This window comes from Petromyzon marinus, chromosome 27 (genome assembly GCF_048934315.1).
Source record: "Petromyzon marinus isolate PM22_M1 ecotype Great Lakes invasive population chromosome 27, UKy_Petmar_22M1.pri1.0, whole genome shotgun sequence".
In the NCBI taxonomy this organism is placed as follows: Eukaryota; Metazoa; Chordata; class Hyperoartia; order Petromyzontiformes; family Petromyzontidae; genus Petromyzon; species Petromyzon marinus.
The window spans coordinates 2,361,000-2,381,216 of NC_133693.1; the positions used below are offsets into that span (position 1 = coordinate 2,361,000).

General features: G+C 49.2%; 1 protein-coding gene across 1 annotated transcript in view; it reads right to left on the reverse strand.

Annotated features, from left to right (window-relative positions):
• Positions 1 to 2,306: 2,306 nt before the first annotated feature.
• Positions 2,307 to 20,217, reverse strand: part of LOC116946646 (delta-type opioid receptor-like) — a 30,890-nt gene continuing 12,979 nt past the window's right edge. Inside the window, exons 3-4 of the mRNA XM_032961766.2 lie at positions 18,225 to 18,580; positions 2,307 to 15,873 (exon numbers count right to left, since the gene is read on the reverse strand). Of these exons, the coding sequence (XP_032817657.1) occupies positions 15,347 to 15,873; positions 18,225 to 18,580 (883 nt within the window). The 3' untranslated portion in view covers positions 2,307 to 15,346. The remainder of the gene's footprint in view (positions 15,874 to 18,224; positions 18,581 to 20,217) is intronic.

A 20,217-nucleotide genomic window follows, 5' to 3' on the forward strand; every position in this document is an offset into this window, starting at 1 on the left:
GGCTGCACCCCACAGCCGCACCTCAGACCACAGAGAGACCGGGGAATGGAGATTGCAGCGCTAGCATCAGGGGAGACAATGGGAACTGTTCCCCATTGTTATATATACATATATATTTTTAAAGGTCACCGATTAGAGCTGAAATTCTATTACCCTCGAACAAAGCGCCGCGATTGTTCGATTACGCGGGACGGACACCACCACTGTGAGGAGGAGGAGGACGAGGAGGAGGACGAGGAGGAGACGCGTGATTAAAGAGCGTGAGCAGAACGCGTGGAGGGGGGAGGGACGCGAAATGAGGGACGTGAGTCAGGGCCGGCGCCTGGGGTGGGACCCGTACCACGAAATGTCCCTTTGGTCAACTAAACTATAATGATTATTTTTACCAGATAAGGCCGACTGAGCTACATAGCTATTTTTCAGAAGTAAATTGGCTATCACCAATGATAGCTCAACGGGAGTGGCTTATCACGTGGAAATGTATTGCAGCCAAATACTCTCAAGCGAATAATGCTCAACGAGGAGGGGAATAGCGGAGGACGCGGATACAAAAAAATCGACGCGACCACGGGGAGAACATACAAACTCGAAATATACAGCAGCAGGTGTCAGGTTTGGGATCGAACCCACGACCTCTTGCATAGTAGGCGAGGTAGTTAACATCTCACCACCATGGCTCCCCATAGTAGAGACGTGTGTGTGGTGGCTTCCCACACACGTGGCTCAACTGCCCCCCCCCTTCTCCCCCCCCCCCCCCATGCGAGAGGAGCTGGAGTCGGGCCTGGGTGCGGGAGAGTGAGCGAGAACTAAAACTATAAGCGGTCGTCATGATGAGAGGCTCGCAGCCCACCGAGGGGAAAACTTGGAGGAGCTTGAGACAAATTTGACACGACCACGGGGAGAAAGACACGCAAACTCCAAATATACAGCAGCAGGCGTCAGGATCGGTGTCGAACCCAACGCCCTCCTGCATACCAGGCGAGTGAGTTAACATCTCACCACTCCGGCGCCCATCTCATTTGTATGAAGTTCAAGTTTGGTTTGTATAATTGTGCTCACTCCATCAGCTTACACGCTAAAAATAACAGATTAAATAGCTCATCGTTTGGAAATGTGCAGCCCTGCAATTTCATAAGACATTGTTGGCGGGATGTCTTCCACCAACCAAAGGGAGCTCTGGATAGAATCCCTTTCTAGATGGTATTTTTGGCCTACTCTTGGAAGAGGTGGGAGTTACCTACATTCTACCCCGCCACACGCGGCCTGCAGATCGACTAACTGTACATTTTCCATCATTGGTGCGAACCAGAAATAATTGATTCTTTCTTGCACAATTCGATGCATCATTACCTGCATAGTTGAGAATCAAAATGGAATATTACAACTTCATATTTAACTTGAGCTTTTCAATACGTGCATCATCATCACCACCGGGAGCCATGATCTACACACTGCTGGATGCCATCGCCATCTCCCTTGCTCTTGCATTGCAACAATCCGGATAGCACACCTGCACGCGACTCAATCCCCCCCCCCTCTCTCCACAATAGGCATCGTCTCACTCCTTTGGCTGCCACTCAGCCGTCAGTCTTGACAATCAGATATTATCCCTCCTGAAGCCCACTTTCTTAACAGTCAAAATGATGTCTCGCGTACGTGCCCTCTAATCCACGTGTCCCTACTATATAAAAAAAAACAAAGATGACAGTAAAAGTTGTGGCTGGCAATACGTTGGGGAATGGAATTTTTTTTTTTACATTTCATGGGTGAATAATGCGCACTCCGTTCGAAGCAAATGGGAGAGGCTGCTTGGTGCCTGCTATGTAACATCACTTGGCTTGCAGGCGACGCACAGTGGCTGCGCGATCCGCAAAGACCATCATCGTTCGTTGCTCGTGCACCGCAAGCAATGCCCTCGCTATAAGAATGGGAGTGGAATTTACCCCGTAGGTTGTACGCAGCTTTGGGAATAGGCCTTCATTCGGCAGCGGATTGCCCACGACTGATGATGCTGCTGCTGATGCTGCTGCTGATGATGACAATGATATGAAGGAAGAATTAGTTACAAACTGATGTAGCCCATTCAGTCGTGCGGTCAACAGATATCGGAGGGCGAAATGTGTGCATTGTGTCCGGGCTGTTGCCCCTTTGGGATGTTTCCCCCCCCCCCACCCCCGTCTCGTTTATTTTTCCTCCTCGGTCGCTAGGGGAGAAATTGGTTGTCGACGATATTTAGGAAGCGCCGTTTACGAAATCGATCGCCGCTGCACGAGAATATCGGCCCGCCACACGTGACACGGAGCCCATTACGACATACACACGCGCTTTTGTTTATTGTTATACGTACAACGAACATGTTGTGGCGCATTCCAAGAGTCGTTTCGTTCGAGAAAGAAGCGGGCGTTTTTTTTCAAATCAACGTGAATCATTTTAGCAATTCAACAAAAATATATAAATATATACGTACGTGGCAAACGACAACAGAATGCCCGTGCACATCTCTTGACAAACGCACTTGCCAGAGATGCCCAAAGGTACAGCAGCAGTGGGAAAACACTGAATGTTTGTTTCTTGGAACACGTATGCTTGATCGTGGGTGTGGGCGCACACACGTACACATACACACACACAGTCCAACCAACAAATCCATGAACAGCCAATTCAAAACGAATTATAGAAAGTGTCCCTCAGCTGAAGCAGATCTGTGAAAGCACTTATTTTCCATCGGACGACTTTAAAGATTTGCAACCTCCGAAAGTTAAAGACGGACGCGTTTTAACGTTCACCTTTTGCCGATGAACTATCGGTGCCTTCACGGAATTTGTTCTTATTTTTTTATTTTACGCCGCGCACACAGAGAGAGGGAGAGAGAGGGGGGGGGAGGGGCGAGGAATTGCGACTCCTCGCCAGGGTCCGTTCATTAGCGACAGCGGCCTCACGACTATTTTTTTGGCTGTCTATCGCGCACAAAGATCGTGGGGGTCACCGCATCGCAGCACGCTTGCAGCGGCGCTTCTGCGGCCGTCTGGGACGCTCTTCCTTCCGATATTAGGAAGCCACTGTGGAGCTACGCACTTTCAAATCTTCTAGCTTTAAAACTCGTTTCTTTAGGGCCGCTTTTTGCGTTTAGTTCTCTGTTCATTCGCCGCAAAACTCCAATTAGCACGGTTGGCTACGTACGGTGCGAAAAAAAGTTCAACATACAGTAGCATACATCCCGAGGTCCTTTGACTTTCTCGGAGCTTGATATTGAGAAGGCAAGCACAAAAAAACAAAAACGTTCAAAACAGTCGTCAATAACACTGCCCTAATCGGAATAAAACCCCGATAGATATATAACCGGCCGTGTTCCAGGCAATGGATCTTCTTCACAGCAAAGAGATGAAGCAGGGTTCATTGCCCGCAACTTCACCGATTATGTATCGTCCGCTGTTATACATTTTGACGGATGTGTTGAGTATTTGTTATTCCGTATCAATATCGGGAGACTTACATGAGCCGCTCTCACGGCTTGCACAATCACACCCAGTGCAGCCCGGTGGTGATGCTTCTTCTTCTTCACCTGGGGTGCACGCGCTCCCTGGTGGTGCGAGATGCCTTTTCTAGGGGTGCGAGACATGGCCAGGTTTTGTTTTAGAAGGTAAATAATCGAAGCACGTAAGTACAACGACTTTTATATTCTTGGTTCTTTCGGTAAAGTCACGTTGAAGGGAAACAATAAAATAATAAAATATATAAAACAATAAAATTCTCACGACGTTTCGACTGCAACACAAGCAGTCATCATCAGGTGTGAAAACCAACGGCAAGAACATTTGAAAGAAGTGGCGGTTTGTATTTATTTATTTATTTTTAAACGTCAGTGCCACGGATATCGATTTGACAGTTTGTTTAGATGGACGAGTCCATATATGTTCTGAAAAGAGGAGGGGGGAGACGAAAAATTAATGTATGCTGTCTGAAAGGCACCGTAAGCGTGAACGATCAATTAAGACCCGAAATGGTTTATCAAATCCTTCCAATGATTGCTAAGCCAGAATCCATCTTCTCGGTTGAAATTGTCTCTGTGTTTGTATATGTGGATAGCCCCATGAACGAATCTCTCATGGTAGCCAGATGGCTTGCAAAGAATCTCTGTCTTGGAGAAGTCAATGTCATGTGAGCCTACTGAATTATAACAGTGATCTGCCACGGCAGATCACTGTTTTTACCGAAAGAACCAAGAATATGAATCACTGCAGTCACGAAAGCTTTAAATCAAAATTTGACAACGGCTTTGTTTCATCAAGCCATATGTGTCTATTCACATTTTACAATGTTTTTGTTTTAGGATTGAGAACCAAAAGAGTGCAGGCCTACAGTAAAGGTGAAGAATCACTGGTCCAGCCGAACGGATCTCGCTCACTCGTTATCTCGCTCTTCCGCGCCATCTCAAGCGAGGCCCCCCCCCGCCCCCTTCCCGTGAGTGGGAATCTTTATTTAGACCGCAGGAATCCGATGAGCTACTGAAGCTCCCCTTCCTCACAGACGTCCAGCGGGACGCTAACGTCCGCCCAGCCGGCGGTCAGCACCCAACAACTGCGACTCCGTGCGGATTTCCATCGCGCGCTGATACGCGAACGCATCTCAACGCGCTGTGCGGAAACAGAGAGGGGAGGCGTTCGTATGGAGAACGGAGGCGGTCGGGCACAGGCAGAGGAATTTAAAGAGACGTCTTGAACCTGGACTTGAACAGGGGTAGGTTCGGGAGCTGACAATCATGGATGGCTGCTAGGGGTGGGGGGGGGGGGGGGAGATACGGGTGATTGGGGTAGCAGAGGAGAAGGAGTGACCTCCGTTAGATCATCTGCGCTGCTGGAAGATGGACACAATTAACTGCGGGGCAGATGCTGAGAGAAGGCGAAAAGAGCCGAGCAAGTCAGCGGCGAGATGACTTTAATGAGTTCAGAGGCCACCACTGGGCAGGAGCAACCTAGTAACGGAAGGCTTTGGAGATAATGGGGGGATGCCGTTGTTGCAGGCAGGGGGAAGTTACAGGATGGCAGCGAACAATAGCTGCTGACTAGGATCAAGACCTTCCCTCTTCTCCTCTGCCTTTGAGCGCCTCTCCCGTCACGCCACGCCGAGGACGCAGGCGTTTCAGATTTGCACCACGATGGATCTGCCACTTCACAGAAACCCTTAAATGCACAAGCAAAGTGGTGAAACACCAAATCAGAGATGGCATCTGTTGGACGTGTACTTGGCCAATGCACAGTTAACAAACGAGGCAATTCTAATACAAGTAATCTTCAATACGCACACACGAAAATAATGTCACATGCATAATAACTCTACCGATAATCCATTTCATCAACAGATCGTAAAGGAAATGTGTTGACATTTGTGCTCGAAGCATGGCCATTCACAATACGGCAGATGCAGAATCTTGTTCCAAGCAGGCAATAACGTGGTTATACGGGCACACGGGAACTTAAGTAGAACAATTATAATACGTGTATTTTCTGTTGCGTTATTCTCCGCAGCAAACTCACAGGGCTTGGGGAGAGGCAGGGAACGGTGGGGGAAGTGACGGTCGTACCACGTGTTCGGCACGATGTCCGACGTTTCGCTACACGTTCTGGGGGCTTCTTCAGGAACCGAATTGAACAGTTCACGTTCCACCTTGATGTATATCGTATTCGCTGCTGCTGCTGTTGTTGTTGGTTCCTGATGCTAATAAGCTCAGCTCTCTGTCTGCATCAGGGCGCCACGGTGGCTAGATGTTAACTACTTCGCCTGGTACACAGGAGGTCGTGGGTTCAATCCCGACCCTGACGCCTGCTGTATATTTGGAGTTTGCGTGTCTCTCTCTCGCTCTCCCCGTGGTCGTGTGGATTTTTATCTGGGTCCTCCGGTTATTTGTCTCCACATTTAGAATCAACGTGCGTTTAGAGTATTTGCCTGCTATGAATGTCCACGTGGTGAAGCACCTCGTTGAGCTATCATTTGTGACAGCCAGGTCGCTTCTGAAAAAAGAGAGCTATGCAGCTCAGTGGGCCCAGCCTGGTAAAATAACAAAAAACGTTTAATTAACTTTTTTTAGTTTAGTTTATCTGGGAGCTAACTGTGACACCAAAAACAGCAGCAGCCAGCGACGCTATATCATTGTTGGGAGAACGTGAGCTGCTCAGTTCAGTTCCTGAAGAAGGTCCTAAGTACGTGGAGTGAAACGTCGGACAAAACTCTCCGACGTGTTTTGTTTTCCGGTCGTACAACACGTTGTTTCGGCCGAGATGCCCGACCCGACAACACTTGGGGAGAGCTACACAGCACAACCGCGAAAAGCCCACACAGTCGTGTGAAGACAGCTCTGTTCTGTACACTTTGGGGCGCGGTAGTGGCTGTGGTTAGCTCGCTGAGCTACGAACCCGGCGACCCGAGTTCGATTTCAAGCTCACAGCCGCCAACACCCAATAACAATGATCTGAACCGGTCCTGGGTCTCCCCTAGGTCAACCCAGCTTCAACAGAGTACCTGGTGCGGTGTGTAAATATCGCCACTGGGGATACAAAGACGGTTATGCATGGTGCTGGGCAACAACCCCCGTCGTGTGCAGCGCCAGTCAACCGATGAGAGCTAACTCACTTTTATACTATTCCATGCCCCAAACTTGTGTATATATATATAAATAGTACGCTCTTTCCATTAAATTTAACTGAAAAGTAATTCCAAAAGGCCATTTGTATAGAGAGTACTAAGATTTGCATTTATATTTGACTATGTACAAACGATATTTACGTTATAAAACAAAGTAATGCGTCTCCGAGTTGAGAAGTATAATTAAGGTGCCAATTGAGGAATCAAAACATTTTGCTAAACAACTAAATCACCAAAGTGGAAATGGTTGATGAAAAATGACCAGGCTGTTGCTAAATTGCATTATTAAAAACTATTGTCATTTTAATCACGACGTTTCTTTTTATATTCTCTACATATTGTGTGGTGGGACAGTATAGCTTCAGAAACGGTGTCATAAAAATTTGGAGAGCAATTTAAATACAACGAAAATTAGTTATTGGTACCTATTATATGGTGATGACAAATGGCGATAAAATATATTTGTTTTACATAACGAATTATTAAATGACAAATATGCGTCAGTAATGTATTATACATGCTCATGTCTTAACTTTCTTGATTAAAAGAAGCAAAAAAAAGTACACGTGTTATCTGGGGAATTTGCATAAATATGCAACGCTTTTAGGCATGTTCCTGGCAATTAATATCTGGCCTTTAATTATAGCGAGAACAAAGCACATTTGGCTGAATAATGAACGGTGTAAATTACTGTTTGGCAGTGCATCATAAACATTCCTATCATGGACTAGGGGATGGCCGATTGCAAGATGTGCAATATTTCTTAGGACTCGAGTCGACTCCGTTAAGGAATTGATTTCGTAACGTCTCTAACAGACTACATCCAGAATCGATTCTTCTGGGAAGGGCTCCGATATCTCCAACGACCGTGGGCAAAGGGCCCTTGTTTGTGAGCGTCGTTCGTGCGAAATACAGCACAGCGTCGCATATCCGACTCGGCTGATATAGGCGAGTTTGTTAAAAGGCCAGATACGTGAGCATCCATCCAACAAAAAGCGTCAAACACAGGACCATGCTTCTGTGTGTGTAAAAATGTCGGATTTGTTAATTTCTGTAGATAAATGACAGTTAGACGAAGCACAGATAGTCCCCATGGGTGTGGACAGCTAATTGGTCCATGCCAATATGTCACGTGACGGTCGGATATACGACGCTGTACCGTTTTGATCATTATTTACCTTTGACAGACATTGAAAAATCTACCTTTAAGTATAGGTAATTCGGTTATAATGCATTATGTACTTAAAGCATACCTTTAAAATGCTACACCAATGTGCCAAGGACAAGCCGCGATGGTTAAACACCACGGGTGCCTCTAATGGGCAGAGCGCTCCAGAGAGCGCATTTATAATTGACCAACAACAACAACCCGTTAGCCCAGAGCGCATCGTCGTAACGGGAAGCTTGCAACGGTCTGAGAAGCCGCCTCGATGAGAATTCAACGGAGCGTGTCAACATCTAGCCAATCGGAGGCCACCGTTCCCTTCCCGCGAAACTTCTCGGCTCGCGGTAGCAAAGGCGCCGCACTCATTGGCTGACCCGTGTGCGTGACGTCACAATGCTGTCAATGGAGGGCTTCACATCCGCCTCGTCAACAGCACGACGTTAACGACGCAATAACCACATTCATATATTGAGCATTTGTCGTTACTTAGACAACAGTAAAAAAAACCCCACCAATATTGTTTATGGCAACTGTTTATCAGCATACACGTTATCTACATGCCTTGTTACCCTTTGCAAATGCATTCTCTTAATCGAGATTAGGATGAAAATGCACGCGGTTTGATTCTGGAATTCTTTGTCAGTCAAATATTCACGAGTATTTTTAAGCATGAAATAACGAATCATCGTTACCGCTTCCCTTCGCCGCACGGCACAACAGCACCCTCGAAAATTCTCGAATAGAACGTTCTGTAAACCGTGATCGAGATGGCAATCGATCTAACGACGCGCGGTTGGCGGTGTGCTCGCAGTGTAAACTATTCAACTATTTAAACTTTTTTTTTTTACCAGGTAAGGTCCACTGAGCTGTATATAGCTCTTTTTCAGAAGCGACCTGGCCACATATGATAGCTCAGCGAAGTGGCTAATCATGTGGAAATTTATAGCAGCCAAATACTGTCTACACATGTTTCTAAATGTGGAGGGGGAAACCGGAGGACCATGAGAAAAACCCACACGACCACAGGGAGATATGACGTGAAAACTCCAAATATAGAGGTGTCAGGGTTGGGTTGAAACCCACGACCTCCTGTATACCTGGCAAGGTAGTTAACATCTCACCACCGTAAGGTAAGCACCCACCATGTCGTCCTTGCATGCGACGTGGCCATCACGTAGCACGTACAATGATCTCAGCCTTGCACGCATTTGCCTGCTGCTGCGATGATGATAGCCTTGTCATTTACAGAAAGTGTTGGAATTGATTTTAAACAAAAACACGTTGATCAAATGTGTAAGTGACTAGGAAGTCCCACGTGTAATAAACAACAACAATCATAATTGCAGGCTGCATAACCGTAACTTTAAAACAAGGCCGCAAAAACCGTAATCACCATCGATATCCATATTTAGCAAATTTGAACAACTGACAGTTGCAGTGATGCAGCGTTAGGGGACCACAATGCACGGATTCAGGAAATGCCGATGGGTTTATTTTTTTGGTGCATACGCACAGTGGCTGTGCGCTTTCCACACATTTTTTACGTCTTGTTCGGAATTTTAAAACACATCAGCAGCGCCGAGTGGGCGGCAAGGAGGATGGGGGGGGGGGCGGTGCGGAGCGTCAGGACCATGATCCAGGGATGAGATTTTCTCAATACTACCATGGTTTTGTGTGGAACTCAACAGCGGGATCAGTTGTTTGCAAAATGACCGGTATTGGGCACGAGGAAAAGAGCAAACGAGGCCAATGGGCGTGTGGCAGCGCTGGCAAGTTGTTTTACATCCATCAGAACACACAAAATCCTCAACGCCCGTGTGAAATATGCTTACCTAGCAAAAGCAAATCTCAACATGGGACAGTAGTCTCAGACACATATATAAATATATGCAACCCACCGTAAATAAACCCAACATTCGTAGACACATTCTACGATCATATGGCAGTATATATTGGAGTATGCATTCAAGTGCATTGAAAGAGGAAACACACGGATCACGTGAATGTGATAGGCCAGGACGTGTCGCTCATGAGGATGATGGGTCAAGATGAATAACGGAGTGGCAGCCGCCAATGAATTAAAATGTGTCCGAAGAGGGCATTCGCCAAGGAGATGGAGCCATGGGTTCGGCTTGTCTGCAGATAACAGAGCATTTTAAAAACAAAAGCAACGTTAATAAGCAAAAACGTATGCCTCTGTTAAATGGGGAAAAAAAAAAAAATAATAATTAAACCGACAGTGGAGCATACTCACACATCAAAAATAATCCACTGGTCGCGAATGCCGCTTTATTATAGTCCGGGCTTGAGTGGTGACGCCGTGGTTAGTGCACTACTTTATGAACCCAGAAATCGAAGTTGTATTCACTACCACTGCCAACATCAGTGGTGAGTAAGATCTGAACTGGTCCTGGGCAACCAAGCTTCACCCTCACTGACCAGCGTGATGAAACAACTCCCATGAGCGACACTTGTGTGGGCTGGCCTTCATCCAGCAGCGGACTGACAAAAGGCGGCAACTGTAATAGTCTGACGCTTCACATTTCAGGGGATATATACCACGAATATTTTGCTGCGTCAGTGGCAAATATGAACGTGTTTTTTAGCGTGTTGTGACCCGCCCGGTGTATATAAATATTACTCTCATTGCCGTAGATGGGTATTAGCGCTCTTAACGTTGCTCGCGAATGTTCACTCTCGTTCACAGCGAACGCTTACACCATCGTGCAGCGCGATTGCGTAACCTGCATCTGCAGAGCAGTGGCTGCAGACACGTGGCGTATTTAAGAACGACACCGAATGTGGATTAATTCCAATCGAAACCAAAATGAGTACAAAAAATATATATGTTTTGCCGTTGCCGCGGTTATTTTTGATTTTTTTGTGTCAACATTCCCGGTGGTGCGTGGGGCTGCTACAGATGCACGTGGAAGGGTCCCGCAGGTTTGGAGAGAGAGGGCCCTCTGATTAATAGGTTTGCCACTCTACGGTGACATTATGATTTATGGTACGACGCGCGCCCCGCGAAAAAGCGTATCGTCCATCGTTACAAAATACCGTTCCGTTGCGCTTAGCGTTTTTGATTTGTCTCAAACAATTCACTTGCTGCTAAAATATTTAAGGCAATAACAAAATCAACAAATCAAATTGTAAATAAAACTCTTTAGTATTACCCATTATAAATTAGAGTACCGGACAGGATGGACATTACATGCCATCACTTGTGTTTCAATCATTTTTTGCATTATCGACAGCATGTGCGTTATAAGCGTTAGAGATGGTTGAGTGAAAAGCAGTTGAAACATTTAAATAATCTTACTCATACAGCAAACCACAAAAACAATAACATTTCAATCAGAATTACAATATAAACCGATAAAGTGATAGTTGTCAAACCGTGTTATTGAGATATTGTATCATACTGCTGAAATGATATCGCTGGTGACCCTGCTGATGATTCCAAGCTCGAACGGCCCTTTCGTGTTTTGGGCAGCCTCAAGGTTTGTCCCGGAGTGTGCCACCTGTCAGAGTAAAGCATCGTCGAGGTCACGACCATTCCGTAACGACGACTTCGCCGGTTTTTCGCGGTTTCGCCGTGCAGCTCTGCCACGTGTATTCGGTTGCTGAAAAATCTGCCAGCGCGTGGAGCGAAACGTCGGACATCATGGTGCGACCCGAAATCACTGCGGAGAGCCGTACGGCGCAACCGTGAACACCTACTCGGTAGTTTTAAGATGTTTAACCTTTAGCGGCAACAGTCGAAAGTTATGCATCGGCGAAACGCGGCACCTCGTTCAATCTACGAAAACACGTAGGTCAGCGAAGGACGACTAACGGCGATCACCGTACGGAAATAAAAAAAAAACGTTCCAGTTCAAAATGTCAACCTTGCTGCTCACGACACTGTGGAGCAGGTGCGATCAAGCACGAGTGCAGCATCCCTTCTCACTCGCGGAGTCAAAATAAATTCCAAGGTCCTGCCCGACACCGTGGATCGACGTGCAGGGAGCCAAAAGTTTCAAAGTGCCCGCAGTGCCAACTATTCAAAGCCGAAGAAGCTCCCAGCAGATAGGAGCGAAACGACGGACACCGTGCCGAACGACGCGCGGTACGACCCTCTAACAGACATTGGGAGGGCTTACGCAGAGCACACAACCGCGAACATCGACAAACTCTACAACGCTCATCGGTTTCCCACCACAAGAGGAGGGTGCTCTTAAAAATACACAACGAACACTCACTCCATCTAATCGCTAATAACAATCGTGATAACTGTGCCGATGGGAACAATCGTTGCTCAGTGAAAACACGCAAATGTGTTCCTTTTCCTTCTCCTAAACGAACCGCGAGGGAGCCGGCGGTGTCCCGGTGCTGCCCGCGGAGTCACCGTCGCAAGGCTCGTGGCCCATGCCTCGCTCCCACCGGCCCCGCGCTCAGAAAGAATCAGCTGCAGCTCTTGGGGGGGGGGGGGGGGATGGAGGAGGCAAAGCGATCAATCATTCGCTCCGTCTAAAGCACCTCCATCAAACCCGCTGGCTTTATTCCATGCACTTGGATCGGTTGAGGGGGGTTTTTGTTTTTTCTCTTACACGACTTGGAAACTGAAAAAGGGCAAGTGGTGAATGTGAAGGTGTAGCTGTTGGCGCTGCTGGTGGAGGGGACTCACCACCAGTGTGATCTCTAGATGGCCCACCTCCACTAGAGGCTACTTTGGTCTACTCTTTCACATTGGCCAGATGTCGTTAGGAGTGGTGTGCGCAGCCACATTTTACCACACCACCAGACAAAACTTGCCGATCCACTGTTGGTATTATAATATTCATGTATACTGCAGGAATCCGATGAGAGGAATCCGATGAGCGATAAAGCTTTTCTGCACAGATGCCCAGTAGGGTTGACGGAGGTGACGGAGGAGATTTAAGAAACTTGCCTCATTATTTCCGAGGAATCGAATTCAGGCGGCAAAACCACGACGCGGTGGCAGCGCCAGGTAGTGGCCCAAAATATACGCAGCCCCCTACACAGAGGGCCATTTTTTATGTTTAGATTTTAAGTGATAATTAGGATAAGTGGGCGGCCCAAACGGCCGAACAGATCGCTCAACTGCGGCGCTCACAGCCCGCCGTGCTGGCGCGCGTCGGGAGTGAGCCAAGTCACAAAAAAGTGAATCGCGAAGCGGACATCGCCAAATTGGCAAAAGTGAATCACAGCGCTCCATTGCCGGCGCAAGCGGCAGCAGCAGCGGCAGCCACAACGACGTGCATCGTCGTCGGCATCATCGTCGTCGGCATCATCGTCGTCGTCGGCATCATCGTCGTCGTCATCATCGTCGTCGGCATCATCGTCGTCGTCGTCATCATCATCGTCGTCGTCATCATCATCGTCGGCATCAACGTCGTCGTCGTCATCATCATCGTCGGCATCATCGTTGTCGTCGTCATCATCGTCGTCGGCATCATTGTCGTCGTCGTCGTCATCATCATCGTCGGCATCATCGTTGTCGTCGTCATCATCGTCGTCGGCATCATCGTCGTCGTCGTCATCATCATCGTCGGCATCATCGTCGTCGTCGTCGTCATCATCGTCGGCATCAACGTCGTCGGCATCATCGTCGTCGTCGTCATCATCATCGTCGTCATCAACGTCGTCGGCGGTGCTCACTCAGCGCGCTCGCAGGGGCCGTGTCGGCACTTCGATCGCGCTCGTTGTTGACAAAGCGTCCCAATCAGATTGCCGCTCTATATTTGTTTCTTATTCGGAGGCCTAGAACGAAAAATGTGCGCGATCCAGATAAGCGGCCGCTATGTGCCCCCTGTCAAATCTTCGCGATCGCGGCCGAGGGGCGAGATGGGGGTGCCGTGGTAACTGTCCCATGTTTTTCAAGCTGCTTTGTAAACTCGGCAGGACATCGCCGGGGCCCAAGCAAAGCGGCCGTGCATTGATTTCGTGTCGCCCGCGGCCACGGCAGTCCACCTGACCGCCTTACCGCCGCCACCACCACCGCCGTTTTCGGTCGTGCGGCGGTGGATGGCGACCCCGTCGCACGTGGTCATTCCTCGCTCGCTGCAGAGCGACCGGCCTGTGTCACAAGCACGACAGGAACACAGGCACAACCGCGTCAGACGTGACGCCCAAGCCGTCGCAGCCACTTGTGCGCTTCGACTCGTTTGTGGAGCTCCTTGACCCCAGTCCGTTGGGGACGCTCCGTCAGTCGAGGTTTTTCGGGCGCGTCTGAAAAGACGTCAATTTTCGCTTGCGTATCCGTCTTGGGTGGGGTGTTGTTTTTCTCTCAGTTTTAACGCTAAAAGTCGTTTTTCTTTTTACTGGGATTGTATTGTAAAGCGCTGCGAGGCCTTGTGTGAATGGCGCTATATGTGTAAAACTCGAGTTTTGCTTACTTACAACTCTTGAAAGTTCTTCGCTCGTCGCTTGTCACGGGAGACGGCGGAGGGGGGCAGTTCCGATGCGGTCGGTGCGCGGATTTGACGTTGAACTGAAGCGGCATTTGAGTCGGTGTCTTTGAGAGAAGCATCACCGCTATCGATCGCGGGAGATTTCGAAGAGCTCACGACTGTCGTTTGAAAGGAGGGGGGGGGTGAAGTATTTGCGGATTAATATGCGAAGGGATGTTTCCATTCTTGAAGTGCATCGTCAGTCATGGAGCCGCGTTTGAGACTTTGATCAATTACGTTGTTCGCCTGATGGGAAAAGGAGGAATATATTGTGCAGCTCTGCTTCGTGTCCTCCTCCTCCAGCTCTATGCTCCCTTGCAATCCCCCCGACCTTTAACCTCTCCGCAATTCCCAATCGCACGACCCCACTAGCCGCCTCTGATTTTAAAGCAATCGCCGCAATCTCCACCTTTGTCCCTCGTAATTTTGTAAATAGCGTGACCGCGACCCTTCGGCACAGCCTCATGTGCTGTTTGTAAAAAAAAATCCATACGTGGCTGATGGAATGGCTCTTAGGTGAGAGCGGCTGAGCTGGTACCCGATTAAATTATAGGTTCAAATCCAGGTTTGCGGACGCCCGTCATTAAACCGGGTTCTCAATGTTCTAGTGAGTTGATGGTCTCAGCCGGGTCACTGACAATTTGCACACTAAATTTTGATACCACAAAAATTTGGTTCTTTCAGAAAAAAGAAAAAACAATATCTTCCTGTCACGCGACGATCGTTACAGTCGCGAAAGTGCCAACTCTCTAACGCGTGAGGCAGAGGTCAGCTCGAACGGATCTCAGATACATTTCCGTGATATCTGCTTCCGCGGGGCCATTTCCAAACACGGAGGGTCTCGCCGCTCCACGAGAGGTCTGAACGGTTTCTTGATCTCACGTTCTGACGGCCATAGCACAACTAAAAGCAATGAAAGCACGCCACGTTAGAGCACGCAAGCGGAGTGACGCTGCCCCTGCGCGCTCCGGGCAGCCCCACCACCACCACCACCGCCGCCGCTTGCACTCGAGGGCACGGCGCCGGGGCCGGAGACGCCAGGCCTCGGCCGCGCCGGCCCTGCCGGCAGGGGGGACAGCTCCACGACTAGTCAGGTCTGCGCCGTGCTCTGCTCCTCCTGCGGGGACGGCGGCTGGCGGCGAGCCAGGCTCATGACGCGCGTCGTGGTGCCGATCTTGAGCTTGCACAGCGGCGGCACGGAGCAGAACTCGCGGAAGCAGCGCTTGAAGTTCTCATCGAGGAAGGCGTAGAGCACGGGGTTGAGGCAGCTGTTGGCGTAGCCGAGCGCGATGCAGAAGTGCCAGCTGGCGAGCACCGTCGGCGAGTCCGCGATGGACACGAGCGCCCGCAGGATCACGTAGATGTGGATGGGCGTCCAGCACACGATGAAGACGGCCACGACGATGAGCACCATGCGCGTGATGCGGCGCAGGTTGCGGTCCTTCTCCTTGGAGCCTGACAGCATCCGCACGCTGCGCAGGCGCAGGATCATGAGGCCGTAGCATACGGTGATGATGCACACGGGCACGATGTAGGCGAAGACGAACACGCAGATCTTCAGCAGGTTGTCCCAGTACCAGTGCGGGCGCGGGAACTGCACGACGCAGTCGAGGTCGCCTGCGACGACGGCGACGACGAGGGGAGGGAGGGAGGGAAGGAGGGAGGGAGGGACAAAAAAAATCTCACGAAATTGTAACCGATGACGTTGGTAATGGACTTCTTGCCTTGGGAGTCTGAGATTATTTAATGCGTGCGTGTGCGTGTGTGACAAGGAGGCTGATTGGCGATGAAATGGTTCTGCGTCGTATATCAAAGCGCCCGTTGTTGACCGCGTGAAAAGCCACCGGCTGCGTAAATTTGTGACTGCAGACTGAGGAGAATCAAGCAAAAGGATTTGCAAGGCGGAATATGCGGCCAGCGCATTCAACCTAATCCCATTCTTAAACAGGTGTCACCGGGGTTTGAGAATTAAACACGGGATGTGGGCGGCTTGCTCTGGAGGAGTTGGAGGTTCGAGCTGCCAACCGCTGAGATTCTGGATTCCTATTGAGGCACCCGCCCGGTTGTTATAACCGAGTTCTCGAGTCCAGTGAGTTGATTGTCTCACAGCCCGATCAGCAATGACTTCCTAAAAAAAATCCATCCCATTCAAATTGGATCTGCACTTACTTTGGCTAAATTCCAGCTCCGAGGATATTAAATATCGCCTCTGACTGTCATGCAATTAAATTTACCATGAGTGGCAGTGCGGGTGGGAACATTCCACCCCCGACGATGTGGATTGGAGGTAATTTCATTGGATGTCAGAATTAGTTGTGTCATATTCACTTCTGTGGTCTGCAGTCTGACATGAAGGTTTGCTCTGCTCTACAAGAAATGCAGTTGGATGCTTTGTCTCATGATGTGACATTGATAACACAATTGGAAAATTGGGCAAAAGATATATATATGTTTTAAAGAAGACAGATATGTTGGCTTTGACTAACGCAAAGCGCCATCGCACAGGCCACACAGCAGTTGAAGAGCCACGCTTCACTTGGTGAAATATTCAATTCCTTGGGCAGTATTTTATTTAACTGATATATCTCATCTGTCAAGATGATGTAAATTATTCATGTAACAGTATCATATTTTAACCACTCCCGTGAAATATGTTCCACAGTGGAGATAAAAGAAACTGAAAAACAGTGATCTCTAATTTACATAACCCTACTAGGTACGCGATTGTGGTTACATTTAACAACTATGTTTTTTATTTATTTATTTTCCATCAGCCATGCTTTTATTGCACTCAATAGGACTTTCATTGTAAGTTTCATGCAGGAATGATTTAATATTTTTTAACTCCCACGGGAGCATTCCAATTGGGGCCAGGCAGTTACCAAGTGATATAAACATTGTGTGTGCCCAGAGACGCAAGCTTCTGCATGGATAAGCCACCAACGACCTGTGATGACCTTGAAGCTCACCACCATCAATTATCATCGGCCATGGTCAGGACACTGCTGGATAAAGGTCTCCCCAAGACGCCGCCACCTAACAATCCACCTAGAAACTCCACGTGAGCAGATTTCATCTGTCATCTCCACGGATGGAGCACATCCGATTAGCACGGTTGGCTACGTACGGTGCAAAAGCAGTTCAACATGCAGACTACTTCCTCTATGACGTGCTCCGTTCCTTGGCTGCCACTCCACGTGTCAATCTTGACCGTGGGCCATCTTTCCATGATGCGTCCTGTCCAAGGCCACTTACTTTTCTTCGTCGTTTAAGGGACGTCATTAAATCTGCGTAATATCTCACAATCCATCATCTTCCCTCTCTCTGTCTCTCAATGCAATTCCAAAAGTACATCGCTCCGTGCGCATGATTGAAGATAAGACTACAGAAAACCCACACGGGTCACCAGTCATCTACTGGGAGATTACTTACGTTCGCGGAATAGCAAAGCATCCGTTACCTACCTCGGGTCTCGTGCGAGATGGGAAGTTGTCAGTGAATGGTGGGGGTGTGGAAGCACAGATACATCACTGCTTCCCCAAAACTTGTGTGTGTGTGAAAAGCACACGCACAAAACCCTCCCTCGAGCCTCAATGACTGCAGGAGTAAGCGCTTCTTAGCCAGCATGTCAAGTCTGCCACGTTAAGTCTGCTATGAAGGGTGCCAGGGTTGTGAAATGTTAAATACCTCGCCTGACGCCTGCTGTATATTTGGAGTTTGCATATTTCCCCTCGTGGTTGCGTGGATTTTTCTCCGGGTCCTCCGGGTTTTCCCCTCCGCAATTGAGAATCAACGCACGTTTATAGAGTGTTTGGCTGCGAGAAATTTACGCACCATGAGCCACTGCGTTGAGCTCTCATTTGTGACAGCCAGGTCCCCTCTGACAAAGGAGCTATACACAGCTTTACCTGGTAAGTAAAAAAATAATAATAAAGTTTAAATAGAAAGAAAGTCTACATTTTGCCCACCTTTCTTGTTGTACTGCGTGCCCGCCATGATGATGACCGGCAGCCCCACGGTGGAGGAGAGCAGCCAGATGCACACGTTGATGAGCTTGGCGTTGCGTGGCGTGCGGAAGTCCAGGGCCCTGACCGGGTGGCACACGGCGATGTAGCGGTCCACGCTCATCATGGTGAGCGTCAGGATGCTGGTGAACATGTTGTAGTAGTCGATGGAGATGACGAGCTTGCACAGGATCTGACCGAAGGGCCACGTGTCCAGCATGTAGTTGGTGCTCTGGAAGGGCATGGTGCTGGTGGCGAGGGCGTCTGCCAGCGCCAGGTTGAAGATGTAGATGTTGGTAGCGGTCTTCATCTTGGTGTACCTGCGAAGACGGTCACGCGGGGTGGGAGGGGGGGGGGGCGAGAGTGATTTTTCTAAGTCGTGAAGATGCGAGCAGCGTTGTTGTTGTTTGTGTGTGTTTTTTTGTAATCAAATAAGGTGAAGAGGTAAAGGTGCAGCCCTGAAATTGCCAGCTTATACCACCGCCTCGCCAAAGGGCCTCCACTAAGAGGGAGTTCTATAGACGCCCCCCCCCCCTTCCTAACGCCATTTTTGGCCTACTCTTCCACGCTGGACAGACGCCGTGGAAGGGATGGAAGCACCCCGCACTTGACCCCACCGCTCGCGACCTGCCGATTGTCTAACCGTGGCGTGCCCATTGATGCCGCCGGGCGTTCAGAGGCGGCGGAGAGGGGAGGGGGGGAAGGAGGCGTTTAAGAGAAGTTACACCACCGTCGTTTTAGCCGCCGTGGCCCGGAGATCGAATCGAACCTCCCGAGCGCTCTGGATTGCAAGTGAGCTCGTTAATCCTCTTGATCCCCTATGGGATATAAGGCTGCTCTGGATTGCAAGTGAGCTCGTTAATCATGTTCATCCCCTATGGGATATAAGGCTGCTTTGGATTGCAAGTGAGCTCATTAATCCTCTTGATCCCCTATGGGATATAAGGCTGCTCTGGATTGCAAGTGAGCTCGTTAATCCTCTCATCCCCTATGGGATATAAGGCTGCTCTGGATTGCAAGTGCAGTGTGCTAACCATTGCATGACGGCAGAATCCCTTTGTATTGAACAGAATTTGCCGTTATTTGTACAACGCTGGACAGTGTGTAAAGAGCATTTTGCATAAATTGTCTCCTCACGGCACACACCACAGCGTGATCCTGTTAGTATTATTTCTTTCTGTTCCTAGCGTGTGTCAGCCTTTATGGAACGATGACGTTTTCAAAAGCTTCCGCGAGTCAAGAATGAACCCGAATGCGTTCGATGAATGGAAAAGAAATCACGAACGGCTGATAGTCTACGGACCCTTGTCATTCCACTCGTGGGCTGAAGGCCTTCCGATGACGTGTCCACCACGCTGGGCCATACTTCACCACGCTCGGCCATACTTCACCACGCTGGGCCATAGTTCACCACACTGGGCCATACTTCACCACGCTGGGCCATACTTCACCATGCTGGGCCATACTTCACCACGCTGGGCCATACTTCACCACACTGGGCCATACTTCACCACGCTGGGCCATACTTCACCACACTGGGCCATACTTCACCACGCTGGGCCATACTTCACCACGCTGGGCCATACTTCACCATGCTGGGCCGTACTTCACCACGCTGGGCCATACTTCACCACGCTGGGCCATACTTCACCACACTGGGCCATACTTCACCACACTGGGTCATACTTCACCATGCTGGGCCATACTTCACCACACTGGGCCGTACTTCACCACACTTGACCACACTTCACCACACTGGGCCGTTCTTCACCACGCCGGTCAGTGTGGGGGTTGGCGAATGTGCGGGACAACCCGGGACCGGTCCACGTACATCACTCGTGCAAGCAGGTTTAAAAGCGCGGCGTGCTATACAAACGCTTCGCCCCACAAGCCACAATACGACGCGCTATTAAAATGTTGGGAGGCAATCAATTTGCGACACATTGTCACGTGGGAA